At 40.2% G+C, this 24,705-nt stretch overlaps 3 protein-coding genes across 4 annotated transcripts; all 3 read left to right on the forward strand.

The window, feature by feature from the left end:
• Nucleotides 1-1,620: 1,620 nt before the first annotated feature.
• dynll2b (dynein, light chain, LC8-type 2b) lies at nt 1,621-3,652 on the forward strand. Its single transcript, XM_056396464.1, has 3 exons — nt 1,621-1,759; nt 2,580-2,729; nt 2,840-3,652. The coding sequence occupies exons 2-3, from the start codon at nt 2,598-2,600 to the stop codon at nt 2,975-2,977; spliced, it is 270 nt and encodes an 89-aa protein (XP_056252439.1). The 5' UTR covers nt 1,621-1,759; nt 2,580-2,597; the 3' UTR covers nt 2,978-3,652.
• A 3,870-nt stretch (nt 3,653-7,522) lies between these two features.
• Nucleotides 7,523-14,477, forward strand: LOC130182798 (uncharacterized). The gene is made up of 5 exons (XM_056397948.1): nt 7,523-7,646; nt 9,298-9,888; nt 10,003-10,113; nt 10,285-10,718; nt 14,461-14,477. The coding sequence occupies exons 1-5, from the start codon at nt 7,585-7,587 to the stop codon at nt 14,475-14,477; spliced, it is 1,215 nt and encodes a 404-aa protein (XP_056253923.1). The 5' UTR covers nt 7,523-7,584.
• A 46-nt stretch (nt 14,478-14,523) lies between these two features.
• On the forward strand, nt 14,524-24,524 carry heatr6 (HEAT repeat containing 6). 2 transcript variants are annotated; one of them, XM_056396478.1, is made up of 20 exons: nt 14,524-14,835; nt 16,081-16,188; nt 16,296-16,436; nt 16,521-16,636; nt 17,351-17,465; nt 17,561-17,662; nt 17,792-17,938; nt 18,014-18,261; nt 18,539-18,713; nt 18,790-18,996; nt 19,693-19,792; nt 19,871-20,259; nt 20,381-20,503; nt 20,616-20,702; nt 20,915-21,049; nt 21,127-21,249; nt 21,394-21,518; nt 21,802-21,898; nt 22,163-22,367; nt 23,185-24,524. In XM_056396478.1, the coding sequence occupies exons 1-20, from the start codon at nt 14,557-14,559 to the stop codon at nt 23,757-23,759; spliced, it is 3,597 nt and encodes a 1,198-aa protein (XP_056252453.1). In that variant the 5' UTR covers nt 14,524-14,556; the 3' UTR covers nt 23,760-24,524. The 2 variants fall into 2 exon arrangements, with proteins under 2 accessions (XP_056252453.1, XP_056252452.1); XM_056396477.1 differs by having other exon boundaries at nt 17,792-18,261.
• Nucleotides 24,525-24,705: the final 181 nt, after the last annotated feature.

The following is a 24,705-nucleotide window of genomic DNA, read 5'->3' on the forward strand; positions in this document are numbered from 1 at the left end:
AGTAGAAGGAAAATTCTAAATATTCACTGCCCATTGAAAAGATTTTGGTGAACTGAAGGAAACACAAAACTACTGACAAGCTGAAAAGATAAAATAGCTTTAGACTTGCATTATGTGACTAGACTAGACTGAAGGGTGTTTAAGGCTTCGTTAATTTCATTTATACCAATTAATTTATACTGAGAACTGGTTGTCAGTGGCTGTTGTGTGCATCTGTACATGAAGGGACACAAATGTTAATGGAAAGCAGGATGCCACTTCTGTAGTGGCAGGGTAATTAGTTTTGTAAAAGGAAATATTTTTTATCTCCCATCAAGAATACTAACACCCAGAGAAGTACTGTTGCTCGCATTAATAAGAAGACCATCCAACACAGGAAACAATAACAACAGTAACACTTTTTTTTTTCTTTTTTTTTTTAAACTGATGCTTATTTTTTCACTAAACCATGGCTGTATACTCAATCCTCGATCCCCAGGTAATCACTTAAAGAAAAAGACAACATAAGACATGTATTAAATGTTTCATATGTTTTTTTCCACAAAAAAGTTCAATTATCCTTTTGAAAATAAATATACGCCTCCTGTCTCGTTGAAACATCCAGGATCTATGAATATGCAAATGTTTTTAATTTCAAAGGTTTCCCTACTAGACACACAATGTCACCTTCTTCACTGTAAACTCCACTCAGACTGGACCATGATTGCACCAAGTGCTGATCATACACATTTTAAACTCAGATTTAAGGTGAGCACAGAGAAACTTTCTCCCTTCAGCAGATGAGTCAAAAAAAAACAACCCTTTCAGCTTCAACCTCTGCATGTACATCATTCTGCACAGAGAAGCTCAAATATTTAACCAACAATAAGCATACCCCATTTTTGAACAGAGGGGGACTTTAAAAAGAGCAGCCAAATTGATCCCAGAAGTAATCTGAAGAAGAAGACTTCTGTAACCTCGGGTTATAAACCAGTCTCAGCAATACAGAGATATTTCCCCCTCAGGTTTATCCCAGTTATCTTGCTGGTCAAAGCCCACAGGAAGTCAGAGCTAAAAGTCCATTATGTCATCATGCTGCATTGAAGGATGTAGAGAAATGTTTCAGTATAAGGTCATTTAGGACAACTGTGAGCTGTATAACTGTCTGAACATGATTTGTTGTGGACTAGAATGCCTTTTTCTAAAATGGTTAATGAAGTAGCTCTTGGCTTCTAATGTGGAAAAATCGCTGAAAACCCTTTATGAGATATAATCTTTTTCATTTTAACATTTTTTATCGTGATCGTGATACTCTCTGTTTTCCAACCAGCATGGGATCAATACTCTTTACACTCCTGCATATTTGAGATGTGCCTTGCCTCCTCTGTTTGTGTCCAATCTAGCGTTTAATGTTTTGTAAGTGATGCTGATCAATACTATCGATCAACCCAATCACCTGGATCAATCACGCCCACTGAGGTGGAGGGGTGGTGGTGGTGGTGTGGTGTGGTGTGGTGTGGTGGTGTGTGTGTGTGTGTGTGTGTGGGGGGGGGGGGGGGGGTAGTGAAAATGGTGCATTCTGGGTTGAAATAAGATGCAGGCACTGTGCGCAAGTAGAAAACGCCGTCAGCAGGGTGGAGCCTTCACTCCAGCCAATCAGATAGAGGAGGTGATGTGGTGGGCGGGGCAGAGACGCACACTTCCCGTGCATAAATGAAGGAAAAGCTATACAGCTACCCGTAACGCACACATTTGAACGTTATAACTTCGCAGAGAGACGGTAAGGCTGAACTGCATGTCTGCTAGTGTGACTCGCTGTATGTTGTCGATGCAACCTGTGCACTGTCAGCAAGTGAGGGTGAATACCGAGGCTTCTGGTGCTTGCATGCTAATCTCGCCTGAGCCTCTTGTATTTGTCCTGAGAATCTGTGTGAATGCTCCTTCCACTTTCTTTGCATTGTTTGCAAACCTCACAACTCGAGTTAGTGATTTCTGATTACTGAAGTTTTAAATCATATAAGGAGCAACTTGTTGAATATGTGAAGAAATAGTTAACCAAAGTTATAATGCTGTCAGTTGCACAATGCAGGTGCATCCATTTCAGTAATGTTGCAGTATTATGTGTCATGTCAGCACCCTTCTTTCACTGCTTATTGTGATACATTCAGACAGGCTACATTGTCTTTCTCACACATCCACATTAGTGAGTTGTCTAAATGCAGCAAGTATATTCCAGAACAGCTGTCTGGGTACATCTGGGGGTGAGCTGAGGTGAGGTGGGGTGGGGTGGGGTGGGGTGGGGTGATGGGGTGGTCAAGGTTTTTCCTCAAAATTATCCAGATAATTTGGTGATCCTGCTTCATGGGGCTTCCAATCCAGTTAACTGGATAGGACAGGGTGCAAGTCTCACTTAGCGCTCAGTTGTAAATCATGTAAATCATCAAATCAAGATGCAAATAAATAGGCCCCAGCTGTAGTTGAGAGTCTTTCTGTAAGCAAATGTTGACGCCATGGACAGTCTCACTATCTGAAACTTGTAAGAACTATTTGGGGGGGGGAAATGTAACTGAATATTATGATTTATTTTGTCTCCTGTTCAGTTAAAACAAAAAGCCATCATGTCTGACAAGAAGGCAGTGATAAAGAATGCTGACATGTCAGATGAAATGCAGCAGGACGCAGTGGACTGTGCCATGCAAGCTATGGAAAAGTACAACATTGAGAAGGATATCGCCGCCTACGTCAAAAAGGTATGTTTGATTTTAATATTAAATGATTTCCACAAACATCTAACTTTTATTGGCACGTGTTTTTTAATGGCCTCTTATCTATGCTGTGCTAAATATTATCTTTCCTGCAGGAGTTTGACAAGAAGTACAATCCCACATGGCATTGCATTGTTGGGAGGAACTTTGGCAGCTATGTGACGCACGAGACGAAGCATTTCATCTACTTCTACCTGGGCCAAGTGGCCATTCTACTGTTCAAGTCGGGCTGAAATCCAAAGATTTCCTCCGAAAACTACTTTTAATGCCGCCCTTATACTTCTGTGCCACGCTGTACATGTGCTATCACCTTTCTGCAGACATGCCTACCTCCTGGTTTCCTGCTTGCTTTAGTCTGTTACTGTTTGCCACATACAACACTACCACCATCGTTGGATGGTGCTTTAGTCATGCCTGGGCTGGTGATGTGCTGTTCATAGAAAATGCCAATGTAACACTACTTATTATGCCAGCTGTCAGTCAGCATTTCCACATCTGTCAGACTCACTAGAAATCATAATTTCTGGATATTATTTCTGTTGTGCATTGATGCACAGACCTTGTACATTATTTCATGAATGTTGTATAATAACTTATTTTTCAAGAAATTAAAATGAGCAACAGAATTTTTGTTGAAATGCCTTTAATTTTCAGTGTTAACTGAGATCGAATTTAAAAATGCCAAGACTGTTGCTCTAACTTAATAAAGAATATTCCATACTAACAGATTTAAGGTTTTGTACATGCTTGGAACATTCCTGTTTTCACTTCTGCTGTGAGTGTGAATATTAACAATGTCACTGCTGTATTATCTCTGAAATTTAATTTTATTGGCACTTTGGTATTGTGATATTTTCAACATGTTGAGTTCAAAACAACTTTGAGACAGTAAATTGTTTCAAAATGTGCAGTGTGTGTGTGTACATGTTCCTTGAATTTACTTCCATGTACAAATGTCTTCACTTCTTATTGGGCTGGACACAGTATATTACCTCCTGTATATTCTAATTATAATGTGAAGTAAGGTACATACTTTTTGTTCCCTGAGGCTACAAACAAGTTACAATTTCTTTTCTTTCTTTTGTTATTGCATTAGTCTGCATTTGGGGAAACAGGCTGGGGGCATCTGCTGTAATCCATCAGAGGGAAGTAGTAACATTAACAGTACTACAGTATACAGTTTATTTTGTGTCTACATTTTTAAAGGACTTTTTGTGTTCTTTACTACTACATGTACCTGGCAGCCACAATTAAAAATTAGATGAATTTTATACAAAAACGTGATTAAATTATAGTATGTGATGCACTATTAAACTACCTAGCTATATATAAATGTTCCACCATGACCGGCTGCAATATTAACATAGCACTTATGTTCAAGCATCAATAATTTATTTTATGTTTATTCTAAGTATACAGCAGGGGCCAATGCCATAGCTAGCTTATAATGCCCAACCCTCTGCCTTTATGCAACAACAGAAAACTAAAAGTAATATTACATAAATATGTTAAAAACAACTCAATCTTTTGACACATTTAAAAAAAAAAGTGCTTTAATAATTTGACTCTTTCTTGTAATAATGAATTTTAGCATTATGATATATATATATATATGTGTAATGTAAAAGTTTTTCCATCTGTTTTTTTAGGGAGAAGATGAAAATAATAACTGGGATTTGGGTGTTTATGTTTCCGGGTCACACTGCAGGGGGCAGTAGTGAGCCTGACATTTGGGTGTTAAGCTTGAAAGGAAGCGCTAGAACCACCAAACAAGGGAAATACTTCCGAGGGCAAAAACATGAGCTTGGTTTTCTAAATTTTAAATGGTAATAGAAATAATACAAATTCAGTGGCAGAAAGTCACAGATATTCTTTATAAATACAATTTTAAAGTATGTACTTAATCCCATTTCTGCTATACTTTATACATCCACTACATTTCAGAGGGTAATATTGAACTTTTTACTCAACTAAATTTATCTGACATCTGGTGAAACTAGTTAATTTCCAAATTAAGATTTTACATTAAAAAACATACGATATGCTGTTGAATTGCAATACAAAACCTCTTAAAACAGTGTCAGGTTGAGGTTCATTTGTCATGTTTCAGATTATGAGTTGTTAAGCAGTTTGGCGGAATCTGCTGGTCAGACTGTGCAAATGCACTGAAAAACAAAAAAAATCAGTGGTTCAACCTAAGCAGACCTTCTACACAGAAATCATTTTGGGACCTATCCATGCTTGACACACTGCTTTGATGTCACTGACCTGCTGAGGCTCGCATGTGTGTGTATTCACACCGTCTGTGTGTCTGCTGCGTTGCTACCACCACCAGCTCGGTCTTTCTACTTTGAGTTTGCTTTGGATGTGGCCATCAATACTTGAATGTTGGATTTCTTTTCATTACAAACCTTAGTAACCTTATTTACCTTCATTCAGAGCAAGACACACTGTAGAGAGAGAGAGAGAGCGAGAGAGAGAAAGAGAGAGAGAGACAGTACAGTAAAATATTGCCCTTCACCTTTTGTTTCACTTATATTATTTACCGTATACCACTTGTATTACTAACATAATATAGGTCTAATCATAGCCTATGTTGGGTGTCTGCCAGTGAAATCACAATACATAAGGGCAGTAATGTCAAGATAGGAAAAGTAAATATAAACAGAACCTGGGCAGAAAAGTTAGGGCAGTTATTTCAAAATCTCAAAAATTGATGCTTTTTATTCTTTATTTGAAGTTTTGATATCAATATATATTTTCACATCTTCTTTCTCAGGCTCCTAACAGGTAATGTATTGTAACCTATTACTTAAGCTTGGTAAAACTAACCGGTAATGCAAATGACAATGGTGAGTCAGGGCTGAACGAGCCCAGCAGATGGTGAAATTCGGACTAAAATGCTCTGGTCAGATTTGGTGTGGAGCTTTACACTGGTGCCTTAGGCCTGGTACCGGCGCAAACCCCTGGATCAGCGTGCTGTTCTTCTCAGATAGAAGGAAGATTTTATCAGGAAAAAGAAAGAAGAAATGTTGCTGTATGTTATCAAAAAAAGAACCATTCCCTGGATAAGATATATCAGAGTTCTGGATCTTGGGTTTGATATAACACCTAGTCTGGTGCGGCAGCTTTAATTTATAGTTTTTCCCAAACGTTTAAACACATTTCCAGAAACTTTGTCTCCATTTCTCAAAACTCTAAACACAAACTGAAAAGAGTTAACTACTTTGTCAAAACCTTGAAAATGAAAATGAAACACAGCAATCAAAACCTTGTTCTCGCTTCTCAAAACTGATTCCTTCAACCAAAACAATACACGCAGCTATTATATGCTTATGTCTTACAGAGACTCAAATAAACACTGATGTGATCAATTCAAAACACTACCATGAAAAGTGTCATGTATGTTTTGGCTTCATGAGGCCATGTTATATATTCAAATGCATACAAGTGTGTGGAAATAAGTGTCCTTCTTTTCGTTTTGGTGAAGTGTAGTTTTGTCCCGAAATAGCATTTACAAAAAAAGGAAGAATGAGCATATCAGACAAAAGGCCTACACACAGGAAACACGTAACAAAGGTGTTTCTACAAAGTATTGACAAAGGGGGGCGGAATGCTTTTGCATGCCACACTTTTCCGTTTTCTATTTGTAAAAAAATTTGAAAACCATGTATCATTTTCCTTCCACTTCACAATTATGCGCCACTTTGTGTTGGTCTATCGCATAAAATCCCAGTGAAATACATTTATGTTTGTGGTTGTAACGTGACAAAATGTGGAAAAGTTCAAGTGGTATGAATACCTTTGCAAGCCACTGTATATGGTTGTTCAAGTTGGAGGATTTGTTGAAAAGATACTATACCATAAAAACTGTTTTAAAAAAGTGTCACAAGCTGAGTGACTCTGTTATGTGTGTGTGACAGTAGAAAATCAGAGTCAACAAATGAACTATTGAGGAAGAACTATCTGCTATTGCAGGTGTATTGATATTGCCATCAACTTTTTCAGCAACTCTTTCACTCTGTTGAGCTGAACTATTCCACAAAAGGCCGAAGTTCGGCTCTCTTGATGCAGCTCCATTCAAAAAGCTGTTTTACCACAAACATTTTGTTCAAAGTGCAGAGAAAAATAGAGGAAAAGAAATGAGACACAACTAATGAAAAACACAAGTAAAGTACATACAGTAAATAAATACAGCTAAATCCTGCAGTTTGACAGTTTCACTTGTTGCAGCCTGAACACTTTTAACCGCTGACTGATGAAAATAGCACTTAGCAGCTGTGTGATAGACCTGTTGTGGTCAGAGCATGAGCAGTCAGAAAAGAGGGGAAAGGAAGTTCACAAAGTTCAGAGAGGAACTGCACTTTTCACTTTGTGTAAACTCAGGTACAACCATGGTATTTAAACAACTCACTTTAGTAGCATTACAACTGCATTTGTTAAACAAAGGAAAAACTTGCATAATCCATAATTATCAATAATCTTTATATTCCAAGAATTAATGAATTCTTAATTAATTAATTAATTAATTAATTAAGAATTTACAAGAAATAATTATACTGCTGTTAATGTTCTAGTCATGGCAAAGGTAATATGTAATTCTCCAGTATGTAAATCTGCATCTGTAATTTGCTTGTTCATGAGTTTTGGAGAAAAGATATCAACAAAAAATATGTGATTGAATATCTTGAGAAGGGAAAGTGAAACCAAACCAGTATGCATTATAGTGAGGCCCTCCTCACCAAGTCCCCTCAGAGGATGTTCAGTCCATCAAACAAGGATGAGAAAAATCTTTCTACTCTAAACCCCAGATGTTTGTTTTATCTATACATCAAGTAAAATGACAAGTCTACAAGGAGATGATGACACCACATCAAGTGGACACAATCAGATGACTTCAAGGTAACATTTGAATCTTTAAATCACTGCTGAATTTAATGCAAGAAGTAAAAGACCTGCAGGGGCTAAAATAGATGTATTAACTAAGGTGGAAATGTTTGGTTTTAGATGGGCCTTTTTGGATTTTTTTCATTCAAAAAAGAGAATTCATGTGAATTAATAGAAGCTGTATTATTAGTAATTTATATTTATTAAATATTGCTAATCCTCGGCTTTAAAAAAAATCTTGCAACCAAGATAGGCCTTGCAGTATTAATATGCAGCAAAATTTCATGCAATTCTAATTTAAACATAATTAAAAAGGTATATACACTATAAATTCAGGTAAAGAAAAAGTACTATATAATAATTAAATTTATAAGTTAATGTCTTCTCTGTTCCTTTCCCTGTTATATTCCATTTCTCTTCTTTATTAGTTCTGCTTAGATCTTATGCTTCCTTGTACAAGTGACAAAGTTCTTTGTGGAGGCTGAATAAGTTTTGAACATTTTGCTTAGATAAAAATGTTTCTCCACTATCTCTGTGATTGAGGCTCCACTCTCAGGACAGGAAATAGCTGATGCAAAAAGTGATTATATTTTTAACCTCTGAAAATGTTGCAGTAATTTGTCTTTAAATTTACTTAGCGTAGATGATGACCATAATTTATGATTGTAAAATGTAATGTAATGAATGTAAAACGAATGCAGTGTAAAATATAACTTGTGAGCACCTATATTACAGTTTTTTACGATTGCTTACACACTAAAATGAAAAATAATACACAGATTTTGAAACTCGACACACAAGGAGCAAAATGTCAGCCCAGGACAACTATACGCACATTCTCGGCCTCAAATTTTTGCAAAACACTGCACACAGTGTTCATGTCATCTTCAGTTCAGTATTGAGAATAAAGAAACTTTGTTTCCCGATTGCATTTGCGTTCATATTTACAGCATGCTCAAAATGAGAAATGTCAAAAACATGCAGTAATAGTGTTTTTATACTTAGCATATATCATTAGAAAAGTAAAAATGTGGAAAATGTTTTAGATTTAGAACAATCGTGTGCAGTTGGCAGTGGAAAGATCTATATATTTGGTGTTTGTGTGTAAAGTTTGTTAGCCAAAGTATCATTTTTAGAAGAGTTTATTTAGTTTTTGATGTAGTGCTTGCCTTTGCAAGAGATGTAAGATGTTTTGTATTTTGTGTATATGGTTTTAGTTTGTGTGTGTGGAGCTCTGACAAACAGGGCCCTAGTTTCAGGAACTGTGTTTTTGCAATAGTGAAAAACTGTAATTACATGGTGCAGTATCATCTTGCAGAATGACAGGATGCCACTGGTATGATAAACAATGTTGGGAAAATAGGTTATAATAGGGTCAAGGTTTCACAAAATAGCTGAATCAATGTGTTTTTCAAAGGGAAGTTCAATGTTTGTTCTGTATTACAGAGAGGAACTTCAGGAAGCTCTATGCTTGTACACCTCAAAAAGTGTCAAGCACATTGATGCAGTGGGAAGATTCTTTGCAGGGTTCTCTCAATTAATAAAAGATAGGAAGAAAGACTTGAGCAAAATAAACAACATCAAAGACAAGTCGACGTCTCAAGAGATTGACCCAGAGGCAACAAGCAGAGGTGGGGCTATTTATGGTTGATGCTTTGTCTTACAGAAAGGAACTACAGGATGATTTGCGCCGCTACATCACAGAGACCTTCAACTACATCAATTCTGTGAGAGGATTCTGTGACAAGATCTCTGAATGGGTGGACAAGAGGAAGACAGAATCAAAAAAAGTGGTAGACATTAAAGATAGGGCTGACAAACTTGACCTGAACTTGAGACATGTTTACCAGTCAAAGAAGAAAGGTAAGGCCCTTCTGGAATATGGGATGAGCAAGGTGGCCGGGGTGAATGCAGACAAAAGGCGTGCAGAGCTGGAGAAGGAGCTGGTTGCTGTGTTGAGTGACACTTGGAAAGGCCTGGAGGAGCTCAACCACTTGCTGGGTGCAGTGGAGAAGCTGGTGGTCACCTCACTTCATGTGTTCATGGAGAACCAGGTGTTACATCTACCCAAAGGTATCAGCCTTGATGTTCAGGTTATCATCGCTACTGCACGACTAATCTGCCCTCTCCTCATTGAGTTTAAAAGAGATTCACGAGTCTTCAGCCTTCCCAAACTTCAGAATGCAGTGGTGCTGTCGAATCAGTTGGAAAGATACATAAAGACCACCCAGATAATCTGTGATGAGTTAGAGAAAAGGTAAATAGACATTTCATGAACAGCACATTCCATTTTGATTGAAATAATATGACAAATGTTTAAAAGACACCATACCATAGCTGTCTAAATTAATGATTGCTCTATCATTCACAGATCTGTTGGTAACTTCTGCCAGACAAAACCTGTTGTTGGTATACATGTGAATTTATCTAAGGAAAACATGGAGAGGATGATTCATCATGTCAATGAACTACTCCGAATCAGGTAAGCAGTTAAGGCAGTTTAGGCTGGTAGTCTTGCACCAGTAGGACTGAAAGAAGAGATGTTCTGCATCCATCAATGAATGCAATGAAGTCCAAATAGTAACCTAACCCATGGTTAATATAAAAAAATGTTGATAATTGCAGCTTTAATTTTGCTTCCCCTCTTTATTAGGAAGGACAAAGACTTCCAGACAGTGTTTATCTTCCCAGAAGGGCATTGTTCTCACTTCATCACTGAGTTCAGCAAGCGACAAAGCAAGTTACAGTCTCTTCTAACGAAGCTGAAGGACATTGCTATTCGTCTTGACAAGGTGAATAAGGGGATAAAGATCGCCTATGTGGCAGGCAGCTCAGTGGGGGCAATTGGAAGTGTGCTTTCCATTGTTGGTTTAGCGTTAAGTCCTTTAACACTAGGAGCATCTCTACCACTGACGATGGCAGGGCTAGGGATGGGAATTGCTTGTGGTGTCAGCAGTGCAGTCACCACAAGCACGAAGATTGGAGTAAACAGGAAACAGCAGAAAAAAGCTGCTTGTGTCTTCCAGAGCATCAAGAAGGATGTGGAGAGTATTCAGCAATGTCTGGAGGAGGTCAAAATGGAGAAAGGTAAACCTGATGTGACTCTGGGAGTAACCAGTGTTGTGTTAAATGTTGGTAATCTGGGATACAATGTTCATAATATTGTGGAATGTGGAGCAGGAGGTGTATGTGATGTGGTTGAAATATCCGCTGATATAGGACAGGCAGTAGCCAGTGCTGGTTTAGCAGCCCGTGCTTTTCTTCTCGTCTTTGACGTCTGTTCCATCATTAAAAACTGCGTCAGTCTAGCCAAAGATGCAGAAAGTGAAGCTTCACAGCCCATCAGGGACTCAGCTGATCTTTTGCAGTCAGTGATAGATTCATGGCAGGAGATTTATGAATCCTTGATTCAAGGCCAGAAAACATTTGAAGAAAACAAAGCTATCCTAGATAAAGCATTTTATCCAGAGAATTGGGAGAACAAAGAGCACAGAGACAAAAAATCAACTACAAATGACATAAAAAACAAAGAACAAGCACATGTGGAAGCTAAACAAGCACATGTGAAAGTTAAACAAGCACATAAGGAAGCAGACCAAACACATGTGCAACATAAACAAGCACATGTGCAACATAAACAAGCACATGTGCAACATAAACAAGCACATATGAAAGATAAACAAGCACATATGGAAGCTAAACAAGCACATGTAAAAGCTAAACAAGCACATGTGAAAGCTAAACAAGCACACGTGGAAGCTAAACAAGCACATGTGAAAGCTAAACAAGCACATGTGGAAGATAAACAAGCACATGTGGAAGATAAACAAGCATGCCTGAAAAATAACCAAGCACATGTCAAAGAACCAGCTCAAGTGAAAGATACGAGACAGGTGCATTGTGAAAAGTTGATGCTTAAGATCTGCACTGTCTTTGTTAAACTCTTGAATCCTGTTGGACCCTGTGGTGGGTCCATCATTACAAGCTGCAATTTCTAATAGTTTAGCCCTTTCAGCAAACACTTAAGAAATCCCATTTAGCAAGATGTTTGCAGGCTAAAACTATCAAGTTGATTCATGGATGATTTTGTTATTTAAAGGCATAGCAGTTTTTGGGGTTGGGTGGAAAACACATGGTAAAACCTATGTTTTTGTGAAATACATAATTTTGGATAACACAGTTCTTGAACTTACATTAGGTACAAAATGAAACTTAAAAGCTTCTTGTCTTATTCTTCATAATTTTTTGTCAAAATGCTATTAGGTGTCTTTCTTGATAATGTGGTGAATGATTTTGCTGTAATTTTGATACTAAGGATTTGTTTTTAATTTCCATGTGTCTTTTTATACATTTACATTTACATTTATACATTTATTCGTTTTTTGCATTTGCTTACACACTTATTTCAGAATTTGGCTCATTGTGTCAACACACAGGCCAAATAAGACAAAACACTTGGAGCTGAACATCTCACTTCTATGTCAAAATCAAACACTGCAGTCAAAACCTGACAATCCTCTTTCTAAATGGCGTTTCTTTTACAAAACCATACACATATACACCATCTGAATGACACTTTCAAAGCAGCAACAACACACCAATGAACTTAACACAAAACACTGCTGTCTTTACAACTTTAATTTTTTTCATCCATATTATGGATGCTACTCTGTAGCGACTTAGCTTGGTCTGGACCCTCTGCTCAGCCTCCCCCAGTGTCAAGCCATGATTTCTGAGTGGCCCTATTGTCATCTAAAATATGTTTGTCTATTGCCTGATCTTCTTTGTTCTGGCCCTCGTCCTCCACTTCCTCCCTGTCTTCCTCTTCCTCTAACTTTCACACCTGAGGTCTTTCTGTAGCACTAAGGCTCAGACTGATTGGTGTTCAATTTCAGCATAAGTGTTTTTAAGTGTGTATGTGTGTGGTGCAAAACTCAGATGTGTTTTGCAGTTTGAAAAAGAAGTGTTTCCTAATGACTGTGAGATCTTGAGATCTTGAGATCTAAGTATCTAATGTAAGAAAAAGTGTGTAGAGTTAGGAATAAAAAATTATGTAACATGGTTATGATGGAATTATTATGGTTGAGTCTGTTTCTATGAACTAAAAAGTGGCCAGAGTGGTCATGCACCCATGAAGGGAGAGACAGGGAACAGAAACCCACAGTGATGAATCTGACCTTGTCACCTCCGCCCACTCCTTCTGAAAAAGAATCAAACAACTCCGAATACAGAAGCAGGGAGCGTAGGTTTTTCTCTCTAGGGGCAGTCAGATCAGAAGAAGGAGGCACTGTGCCAAGAGGCTGGGACCAGCCTGTGCACCAAAGAAGGGAGAGCTGAGTCTAAACCACGGCTTCTCCCCAGCTTTTTGACCAATCAGATAGTTACAAAAATATATACAAAACTCTATGTAACTGCTAAGATAGACACTCTTCTCTGGGATGTTGGCCACGGCTAACTGCTTGCAGACTGTGGTTTTCAGATCGGAGGAGATCCATGTACATGCTGATTTTGATTCTCTAATAGCAAATAAATATTGGTTTCAATGGATGACTTCGAGTGGAGAACTCTTATTGCAAATAAACAAATGCGCTGACAATAGTGTTTTTTCAAGTGTGTGTTGTAGAACTGAAAACAAAGTGTAAAGTAGAAAATGTGTTTGTACTTTTGGCATGGGTTCAAAGGTTAAGGTTTTGATGCTTTGGTCTAAGCATTCACTTTTAGTGTTTTAGCAATTGCAAAAAAAACTGTAAGTTCATCAGTTTTGTTGCTGCTTTGAAAGTGTAATTCAGCTGGTGTGTGTGTGTGTGTGTGTGCGTGCGTGTGTGTGTGTGTGTGTGTGTGTGTGTGTGTGTGTGTGTGTGTGTGTGTGTGTTTGTTAAAGAAATGCCATTTTGAAAGAGGAATGTCAGGTTTTGACTGCAGTGTTTCATTTTGACATAGAAGTGAGAAGTTCAGCTCCAAGTGTTTTGTCTTATTTGGCTTGTGTGTTGAGTTTTGACACCAATCTTCCAGCCCCACCTATTTCACGTAGATGAGTGAATGTCACTTTGTTGTGTGACAATTGCAACTGTCTCCTCTTATCTTCTTGTGTGGGAAAAATTACTCCTTTAACATTAATATTTGTTTGTGGAGTCAAGAGTAATTTGCAACACATTGTCGATCTTCACACTCAACAGGTGTATAATAATGTAAGTTAGAAGAACAGAAAACTGTGAATGCATACATGTGTGCTTATATATGTGTGCTTGTCATTGAACATTTTGCATTTATTGTTGCACTCTGTCGCTCCTCTTTTCTTTGTCACATTTTTCTGGTTTTACCATAGGTGGAGCAACCTTTCCAACACTGTTGTTAGTCATGTAGCATAGCTACAGGTCAACCCACACACAATGCTTGTGAAGAAAGGATGTGGTATGAAACTCATACACACTCAACACTCTGAAATCTGGCTGGAATTCAGGTCTTTTTACCTAAATAATATGGTAGAGCTATGAATAAATAAAAATGCAAAAAGAAAAACCCTTTTCTTCTTTCCTTCTCAATTAATCATCTCATAACCCCTCAGATTTATCTAATGACCCTCAAAAGGGCCAAACCATGAGCATGAGCATGAGCAAGTGCCATCAGTTCAAATATGGTAAAAACGACTCAATCTTTTGATACTTAATCTTAAAAAAGTATTTTAATAAAAATGTGACTCTTTCTTGTAATAGTGAATTTTAACATTTTGATATATATGTAATGTAAACGTTTGTCCACCTGTTTCTCAGGGAGGCGATGAAAATAATAACTGGGATCTGGGTGTTTATGTTTCCGGGTCACCCTGCAGGGGGCAGTAGTGAGTAGTAGTCTGACATTTGGGTGTTAAACTTGAAAGGAAGCGCGAGAACCACCAAACAAGCGAAATACTTCCGAGGGCAAAAACATGGCGGCTCAAACCGGGTTGTCAGCACCGGGTCTTGGCCGTGCTTTCCCCCCGATGTCTCTGACTGAGGCCGGCCCGTTCACTCCCATGGGGGCGGACGGTTGGCAGATCGGCTCGCCGTCCGACGCCGAGAAACAGTTTTCCCGCTGCGCCACAAAGCTCCGAGCTCTGCGAGCAGAGTCCGGACAACTCAGAGAGGAGCTCAACCTGCTGTTTGACCAGCTGCTGTCCGAAAACTACAACAAAACTTTCTACCCCAATATCAACATCCGACCAGAGGTAACAGATATTCTGTGGTATTGTAGAGACGCTTGTCGTAACTCGTGATACTGAAAAACTTCAACAATTAGCCCCTGAACTTGCTGGTAAACGTTCAGGTTTACATGGTGCCATTGTAACATAGACAGGAACAAACACAGCAACAGCAGCCAAACCTAGATCCATATAAACCTAATGTGTCTGTCTGAAACTGGTAATGTCATGCAAACTTAAGTAGTGTGCATTAACTTTGTTCACATACACTCACCGAGCACTTCATCACAAACACCATATTAATACTGGGTAGTTCCTCCCTTTGCTCTCGAAACAACCTCACTTCTATGAGTCAAAATGTTGGAGGTTTTCCTTTGAGATTCTGGCCCATTTTTTGGGCAGTTTTTGCCTTTATTCGGATATGGACTGTGAGTGTTTTTAGCAATATTCTGAGTAAAGAAAATCCCAGCAGATAAGCAGTTTCAGAAATACTTGAACCAGCCTGTCTGCTATTAATGGCTGATTGGATAATTGTATGAATAAGTAGGCGTTCCTAATAAAGTGCTCATTGAGTGCATGTGAAAATGCTACCTGCTTTTACTCACTGGTGTGCCTTAACGTCCTAGTGGGCCCCAGGTCAAAAAAAGACTTGGGTACTTATTGCCCCCTGCTACACATGGCAGTGTTGTTATTTCCCCAGACACCCTGAATTATACAGGTGGACTGGAGCTGAAATGGCTGGTTGATGAAGCGATTAGTTGGTTGACAGAAAGTTCATTGGCAATTATGGGTTAGTTGCAAATATTATATTTGTAAATTAAATATCTTTGAGTTTTATACTGTTGATCAGACAAAACAAGACATTTGAAGAAATCTCTCTATACTATTTTCAAAAATGTTATATCCTAAATGATGAATTTATTATAAATTAATAAAGAATCAGACCCATAAATAGAGATTGAAAATAATTGTTAGTTTGTATTAGTGTCAAGCTTCTACGCATTCAGCTAAATCAACATGTATGATATCCAGGATTATACTTTGTGACCTCACCTTGTCACCACAGTAGCATCACAACTGTGTCACAAAACTTTACAGGTGTGTAATTGAGATTGTAAAAATGAAGGCCTAGTTCGGCTGAGTACTCATATCTTCAATATGTTGACGGGTGTCACGGCTGGTGTGATCCCATCACAAAATATTCTCTAATCATGTTTTCGATGCTGTGAAAGAAATTCTTGGTCGTGTTGAATCTCTTCATTTCCATTTCAGGACGTGTGTACTCTGCTGAAACATGCCAGCTGTCTTGTGCCGCTGAGTCAAGAACATTTAGTCATCAAACTCTGCCAGCTAATACACCATCTTCTCAATCAGCTAAAGGTAACAACAACTAGCCTTTAGCAACAGCAGAGCTCAGCCTACACATCCACCAATGTGCTGACTAGGTTTTCTTTTTTATTTTGTTCTCACTGATTTTTGTTTTTAAGGTAATAATGGACGAGCTGACATTGGATGTATTGGTGAACTATACCGCCAGTGCATTGAAAATGTGCAGTACATGGACACACTCGGATGTCCTCTTGGCACTCTCCACAGTAGTGTATGGGAATGGACCTCAGTGCCACCAGGTGGGTATTTGTACAAGCTTTCTGAAAGTGTGTTGTAATTAAAGATAACTATTGAAAGTTTACATTGATTTTTCTCATTCACAGCACCTCAGTGACTTACTGGGTGAAAATGGAGTGCTTTTGCTGTATAGTGCTCCATCTCAGCCAAATATGGAATTACGGCGCGTTGCGCTCACCTGTATGGCCAACATCTGTCTCAGGTAAGCTTTAGCATCCTTATAAATTTAGCCAGCTAGTTTGAGGACTGCGTGAAAACATGGACATGGTGTCTCTGATCTGATTTCTGAAGACGTGTTTTAAAACTTGAGAGTTAGGGTTTATCAATCTAGGAGCCAGAAGGAATGAATATGGACATTCGGGTGGAGCTAAGGTGAAACAAGCAAACTAATCCTAATACTAAATATCTTCTTAGTCTAATAATCATTTTCAATATCCCCATCTGTATCTTCGTATTATACTCCATCAAAAACAGAGTGAAAGTCACCAAACACCAGTAGGCTTGAGAAGTGGCAGTGAAAGCTTGTAGCCTTGTGGAGGACAGCTGCTGTTTTCAGCTTGGATTCACAACTGTCACAGTTGTGTTACATTCCAGTGAGAGCCCAGTATCATGGCAAAAATATCAAAACTTTAGGGAAACTTCTCAAAACTGCTACTGCAGTATAATCCGTTACTTCCCTGATCACTCAAATATGAATGTGTTCAAGAAAACTCTTGTTTGGTTCTCAAATACATGTTTTCCTTAAAGGTAACAGAGCACTACTACTACTACTAGTACTCCAAGAATAATGTCCAAAATCTGTTCATTTAGGATGTTTATTTGCATTCCGGGTCACAAATTGGCTTTTGTATTGTAGTGTTTTCTGACTAGATGCTCCTTCTTCTTGGTCCTTACTTTCTTGGTTGTTTCGCTCCAGGATTCCTGGTCAGCCACCTCTGGATGATCAATACAGAAGTGTATGTTTCAGAGTCTTCCTGCAAACACTGCAGTCACCCAAACCTCCCAACACAGATGAGCTCTTCTACTGCATGGTATGGATAATTTGTGTGATGTAACAAACATTTGAATGGGGAGAAATGCATTCAGTCATAGCTGATCCATTCCTGTCCCTGTCCCCTCTGTGCAGGTGATCCAGGCAGCTCTGAAGGGACTTCAGTGTTGTCTCTCAGGTGGGAAGTGGAAATTTGGCGGCGGGGAGGAGCTTGGATCTGTACTTGCCACAATGAAGGTGCAAAACTCTGCCACAGTTGCAGATTTTTCTATGGCTTTATCATTTTTGTTCCCTTTTCAGTAACTGACGTTGTGTGACAGTTTATATTTTGGTAAGAAACTAGAGATTTGTGCATGTATTCTACAGAGGCTCATGTTCCAGGGAGCTCCAGGTGTGAGCGTCGAGTGGCCGGCTGCGCTTTACCCAGCACCTCTTCCCCAGTATGAGGGTCTCTCTGCACCAAAACCTTCTGACCCACCAAAGGATGCAGCTGTGCAAGGCAAAGCCTCAGGGGTAAGACAAGCCATCATTTTTGTTGGACTCACTTATTGTAAGAACCACATTCAAATCTGTTTAATCTCTCCTAAGAATAAAAAGAGGAAATCCAGAGGAAAGGGGAAGAAGACGAGCGCTGAGGAGAGCAGAGGGGATGATGGAGAGGAGGATGATAGAGAGGCTGTGTCTGCACTTCAGAAAAGAGGGGGAAGAGAGGGAGGCAGAGGGGAGGGAGAGTCCTTCTCTAAACCCTCTGCCACATCTCTCTACCCGTCCTGGAAGCGAAACAGTTCTGACTCCGAGTTTTCTGACTCGGAGGGCAATGCACAGAGCAAATTAAGGTACAGAAAGAAACTGCCATCCATCCATACATCCATACACACATGCATGTTTGTTTTTTTTGTTTGTTTGTCTTTTTAAAGCCATTTCCTACGAAGTTACAAGTTACATTTGAGGAACAAAATGAACTTTATGTCTTCTAAAAGTTTTACATGTTTTAAGTATGTCATGAAAGTTTTTCCTAGTGTCAGTTAATGTTAACAGCAAAAGCAGACACAGTTTGTTACACTGACTGAACGAGTGAGAAATCCTGAGGCCTGCGGTATTTATCTCTTTCAGACTTTACCATGGTCGTGTGCGACAGGGAGCTCTGCACTGTTTACTAGCAGTGGTGAAAGGTGTTGAAAAGCGGACCCTGTACGGGTACTGGTCTTCATTCATCCCTGAATCTCCTGTCGGGGGACCACCACCTCTCACCCTGATCACAATTATACTGAAGGACCCATTGCCAAAGGTACAACATAACTTCACTCATGTTATAATTCTCCTCCACATGTATGACCGTAACATCTACCTCTCCTCTCTCTCAGGTACGTGCGTGTGCGCTTCAGGTATTGTCGGCCATGCTGGATGGCTCGCGTCAGTTCCTGGCTGTGGCTGAAGATACGGCGTCTCCTCGTACATCTTACACCCCTTTCTCCTTCTCACTGGCTACTGCTGTCAGAGAACTGCACCGTGCTCTCAGTCTGGCTCTGCTGGCTGAGACCGCCCCTCAGACGCTCACACAGGTCATAAAGGTACGATAACTTAACACTTGGTAAACACAGCTTACTTATCATGTGTGATTCCACCTTTGCCTGCTGAAAGAGTAATGGGGAAGTGTGCTGATTTTACTGTTGACAGTTGAGTTGCATTGTGGGTAATGTAGGCACTAGGTTTTGATAAGGAAAAAAAACAGACATCTCTTGTTCTCCCACAACGATTTTTTCCAGTGTCAGTCCAACATTGTCGTGGAGGTTGGCAGAGTACAATTTTAACAACAGCTACAGGTTTAAAGAGTTTCACCAGTTCCACTTTAACAAGACAAGCAATGAACAAACTAAAAGTGAAGCCATGTTGGCTGCCCACAAACGTTAACACTTGGTCCATTTATGCACTTATGATGACAACTGTTTTTTCCAAGGTCAAGCATGAATTGTCAAGCTCCGCCTTGCTTTCCGTACGTTTTGATCCGCACCATGTACAGGAAAGTTTAGAGGTTGACCCAAATCATAATTATTCATCCTCTGCACAATAGGAATAAAAATGATCAATATATTTCACTCTGGACCGAAAGGGGAAATGATTCAAAGATATTGCCACATAATAATTGCACCCTCCAGATTTAGACCTTAAAACAGAATGAGCCTAAAACAAACTGCTGACATAGTGCCCAGCTCTCACATGTAGGTTTATTATTCTAACAGCCTATCTCCTCCTTTCCTGGGTGTTAGTGTCTGGCCTATCTGGTGGCCAACGCTCCCTACCATCGTCTCAGACCTGGTCTGCTCAGCCCGCTCTGGAAGCAGATGCGTCCTTATGTGCGCCACAGAGGTCTGTATTTTGTCAGCACTCTAAAATAACAGGTCAGTAAATTGTGCTTCTTTTAAAACCACTGCGCTCTGTCTGTAGATGTGAATGTGCGTGTGTCGGTCCTGACACTTTACGGGGCTCTGGTGACGACTCAGGCTCCTCTCCCTGAGGTGCAGCTCCTCCTCCGACAGCCGGACAGCGGCAGCGGCTCCTTCACGCCTCAAGACTCGGCTCTCAGCTGGAGACAAAGAGACGGAGTGTCCTCTCCCTGTCGCACACCAGTCACACCCTCCCAGCGCAGCTCGCACACACACTCCCCCTACGTTCCTCGCACACCGGCGGAGGAGGACAGCTCACCGCCGTGGCTGCTGCAGCTGTGTGTGTCGCTGGTCACTCAGCCCAGAGAGGACCAGTCTGACAGCGAGGGAGCGGGAACAGGAGGAGGTGCTGTGTTGGAGCCCTCCCCTGTCCGACTAGAAGCTCTACAGGTGAAAGATAGTGGGTGAGATAGAAACCACAAAAGAAAACCTCAGTTAGACATTTTTGAAATCTGAACGTGAGTTTTTTTTTGTTTTTTTTCAAAGTGTGTCTTGTATCACTGTGTTTCAGGTCCTGTCCCACCTGGTACGTGGCTACTTCTCTCTAGCCCAAGCATGTCTGTGTGAGATCGGGCAGGTGAGCGCACGCTGCCTCGGGGAGACAGACCCCTCCATACAACTGCACGGAGCAAAGGTAAGGCCCTGTATTTCTTCTGATGGAGTAAATAAAAAAAAAATTTCACATATTTAGAAATGACATAAGTAACAACCAGGCAGTGATATCTGTGTCATCAACTTTTGTCTAGTTACTAGAGGAGCTGGGGACAGGAATCATCCAGCAGTACAGAGCAGAGAACAATGTGCCTGAGAGTTCGAGGGTCCCCATGAGCCAAGTACGTACACACTGTCTTTATACGATTATCAGGCTAAACTTGTTTTAATTAGTTAAGAGACACTTATTTCCTACTGCTGTTTGTTTCCTTTTTATTGTGTTAGATTCTTTCCTCTTTCATTCAGGTGATGTATTGATGAAAGACACCATGAGGTGTGTGAAAATTTAAATTTTAAGTTGCTTTCATTTCATACATATCTGTACATGATATAGGTGGTCCAGTTTTGGTCAGAAGTGTTGAGCGGTCCGCTGAACGGAGCGCTGCAGAATGAACAACATCCCATGCTGCAGACGAGCGCCTGCGACACGCTCTCCTCCATCCTGCCGCAGGCCTTCGCACAGCTGCCTGTGAGTTTCACTACGATTGAGCTCTGTCTGTTCCCACACTGGAATCTGTCATGTGTGATGTGTAACATTGTTTTCAGGAAAAGACCCAGCTGATGTGCATCACCGTGCTGCTGGGGCTGACCTACAGTGAAAACTATTTGGTGAAGACTGCGGCTGTCAGGGCTCTGGGAGTCTACATCCTGTTCCCCTGTCTGAGAGAGGTAAGGAGGCAACCATGAGCATACTGAGCATCAAGTAAAATCTTTAAAATTCTGTCAAGAGATTTACGTCTGGAAAAACTGCAGAACAGCAAACATGTTTCAGACGTACAAGGATCTGCTCTGAGGTTGTGGTATCTTTTTCAGGATGTGATGTTCGTGGCAGATACAGCAAACACGATCCTCGCCGCCCTTGATGATCGATCTCCAAACGTCCGTGCCAAGGCTGCCTGGTCGCTAGGGAATCTCACAGACACACTTATTGTCAATATGTAAGAAAGCATACAGAGTGCTGAGATGAAGCTTTAGAAATCATACTGTAATCTCCTTTATAATGGTATATTAACATAATCTAATGGTGAATCCATTTAAAGCATTGATCCCTCACTTATCTTTCAAAATAAAACTTTACTTTCTTTCATCATGTCATTAACAAAGAAAATGTTTTGAGATCAACTGATATTGATAAAAAGCAGTGTGATATAGTATTCAAGCTATACTGTATAATCTGTCCGTAGCTGTGTTTAATTTGTTTATCTGCTGTCTCTATGTCAGGGAGAGTGTAGGTGTGGACTTCCAAGAAGAGCTGTCAGACATGTTGCTGCTCAAGATGTTGCAGGCAGCTACTCGAGCATCAGCTGACAAAGACAGGGTGAGAATATTCACACTTTCACACACAAGAGAAAGAAGATCGTTAACTCTTGCCTTTTATTTTTTTCTGCTATGAAGTTATGTAGCATTAATGAAGGAAAGCACGTCCCCCGTAGAAGCATCTTAATTAAGCCAATGCCATGAAAAAAACCCCAGAGTACTAATGAAGAATCAAATATCTGCCCTGTGATGACATCATTTCCCAGTATTCTTTTTGATTGGCTCTCATCTCTCTGAACGTGCGTCCTCTCTTTGAACCTCCCAGGTGAAGTGCAACGCAGTGCGAGCACTCGGGAATCTGCTTCATTTCCTTCGTCAGAGTCAACTAACCAGGTCTGCTTTCCAACGGCCGCTGGAGGAAGCGGTCCGTGCGCTCGTAAAAACTGTCCAATCAGAGGCCACGATGAAGGTCAGATGGAACGCCTGTTACGCCTTGGGAAACGCTTTCAGAAACCCCGCCCTGCCACTCGGTGAGTCTTCATCCCTCAGGAATTCACCTGTGTTTGCCCTCAGCATGAATACCTCATCTTAGCATAAAGACTCAGGTAGTTATCGAAGATCTGATGATGCTGTTTGTTTCAGCTAATGTTTTAAACCTGTAGTTAATGTGACACACTCACTCTGATGTAAATTTCTACATCAGAGAGATGCATGACCATGACTGTAGAACACTAGAGCTGATTGACACGTTACAGGTTGTCTGAATAAAGAAAAAAAATCTATAAAATTTACACCAGAATTTTAGTTCTGCTGAGTAACACACGCACGTCTCTGGTCATCTATGCAGAGAGGACAACAGTAGGTTCAAAGAGGAGTCGGTGTACTCTCTCAAAACACAAGCTGATAGGTTGGTCCAACTTCCTGTTGGTAGCGGGATGTGAAAGACAAAAGAAAAAAAGGCATTAATGCTCTGTACAAGTATAAAATAACTTGTTCGCTTACATACAGCCAAGAAAAGCATGATACAGCTTTGAAGGAATAGTTCAACATTTCTGGGAAATACACTTATTATTTACCTTCTTGCTGAGACTTTAGTGAGACGATTGACAGCACAGTCATGTCTGTATACTAAATATGAAGCCAGAGCCAGCAGGCAGTTAGCTTAGCTTACTACAAAGACTAGAAACTGGGCAACAGAATCTTCTTCAGTATCACAGGGTTTGTTTGTTGATGGGTTGTTAAATGTATCCAACAGTGATTGATATGAATTTCAGTTTACATTTTAATGTTTTTCACATGTCTAAATTAACGTAATTAACTTAATATCTGTATTTTATTTCCCCTTAGACTCAGCTCTGTGGTCTTGCGACGCATTCTCCTCCCTCTGCCACGTTGTTACTTCCTGTAAGAATTTCAAGGTGAGGATCAAATCGGCCGCTGCCCTGGCAGTTCCTGCCCGCCGCGGCTGCTACGGGGACACAAAGCGGTTCAGCTGCGTGTGGCATTCACTGGCCACGGCGCTCGAGAACAGCGAAGACACAAACGACTTCTTGGAGTACCGCTACAGTGCCAGCCTGCGACACACACTCTCACAAGCTCTCCTGCACCTGCTCAGCGTCAGCCAGCCTCACGACATGCCTGCCCTCGGGGCATCGCTGGCTGGCGAGGAGGGTAGGGGCATCAAAGGGCATTTGATCAGATATCTCAGAGCCGAGGAAGGAGGAGGAGAGGGGGCAGAGGGAGAGAAGGACACAGGAGGGGATGGTTTCAACCCGCAGCAGAGAATCGGGCGTCTGCAGCAGACGCTGATCAGACTGAAAGAGTTGAAGGCTGAAGGGGAAGGACGCGGAGAGGAGGAGAGAGGTAAGGAGGTAGTGGTCAGTTTTCTGGAGGATTTGCTGAAGACGTGTGAAGAGCTGTAAAGAGTCTCCAGCTGCAGCGCTGGGTCTGGTTCTCACGTCGGGACAGAGCAAAGCAGGCTGACCTGTAGGCGGAAAAATGTCCAACCACAAACTCACTCAAGTGCTGACTGAAAGCAAAGATTATGTAACCAGCTTTGTCATAAGGTGATCATCACATTCACATGCACACTACATTATGTAGTTTTTTTTTTTTTTTTTCTTTCTTGAAGTCGGCAGTGGCTTTTTATATCCTTTTATTTACCCAATTGCACTTGCACTCTTTTATGGATTAACATCTGATATATGTAGTAGTGAAATTACATTTCAAGATCAAATGAATAGACAAAGATTGAGATTAAAGATGGGTGATAATTTATTGTTTTGACTTTCAGTGGAAACATTGCAGTAATATGAACATATTGTGCTGTTGTTTAACACAATTTAGTTTTCCAGGTTAATTAATGTGAGCAAAATGATGAATTCAAGTTGTTTTACATGTGAGTTTTGTCTGATGTGTAATGTATGACGGTGGAACATGGTTGGTTGCACTGACCATCAGTTTGTTTTATTTGTGATTTTACATTAATTTGCCATATTAATATTGGATAAATATTCTTAATGCCATGATATTGATTTAATATTGCCCAGCCATACTTCAGGTTATGAAGTATACTACACTGTCTACAGTATTTGAACACAGTAACAATGACACTGACCTGACAGACGGACTGGACATCTGTGCAGCAAATCTGATGTTCAAAACAATAAATGCAATGATTTCCCACAGTCTGGCTTCAGAGTTACTCAACATTAAGAGTTTACATACAGTAGGTGGTAATTTAAGAGAAATCCTTTGTTGGCTCTGTTTTACATCATCCTGTATTTGACCTGAGAATTAAAACACTGAGTATTAAAGTATAAAAGTAACAACTTGAAAACATACAGGTCACTGTCTAACCTGAAAAAT

Source organism: Seriola aureovittata, chromosome 15 (genome assembly GCF_021018895.1).
Source record: "Seriola aureovittata isolate HTS-2021-v1 ecotype China chromosome 15, ASM2101889v1, whole genome shotgun sequence".
Taxonomy (NCBI): domain Eukaryota; kingdom Metazoa; phylum Chordata; class Actinopteri; order Carangiformes; family Carangidae; genus Seriola; species Seriola aureovittata.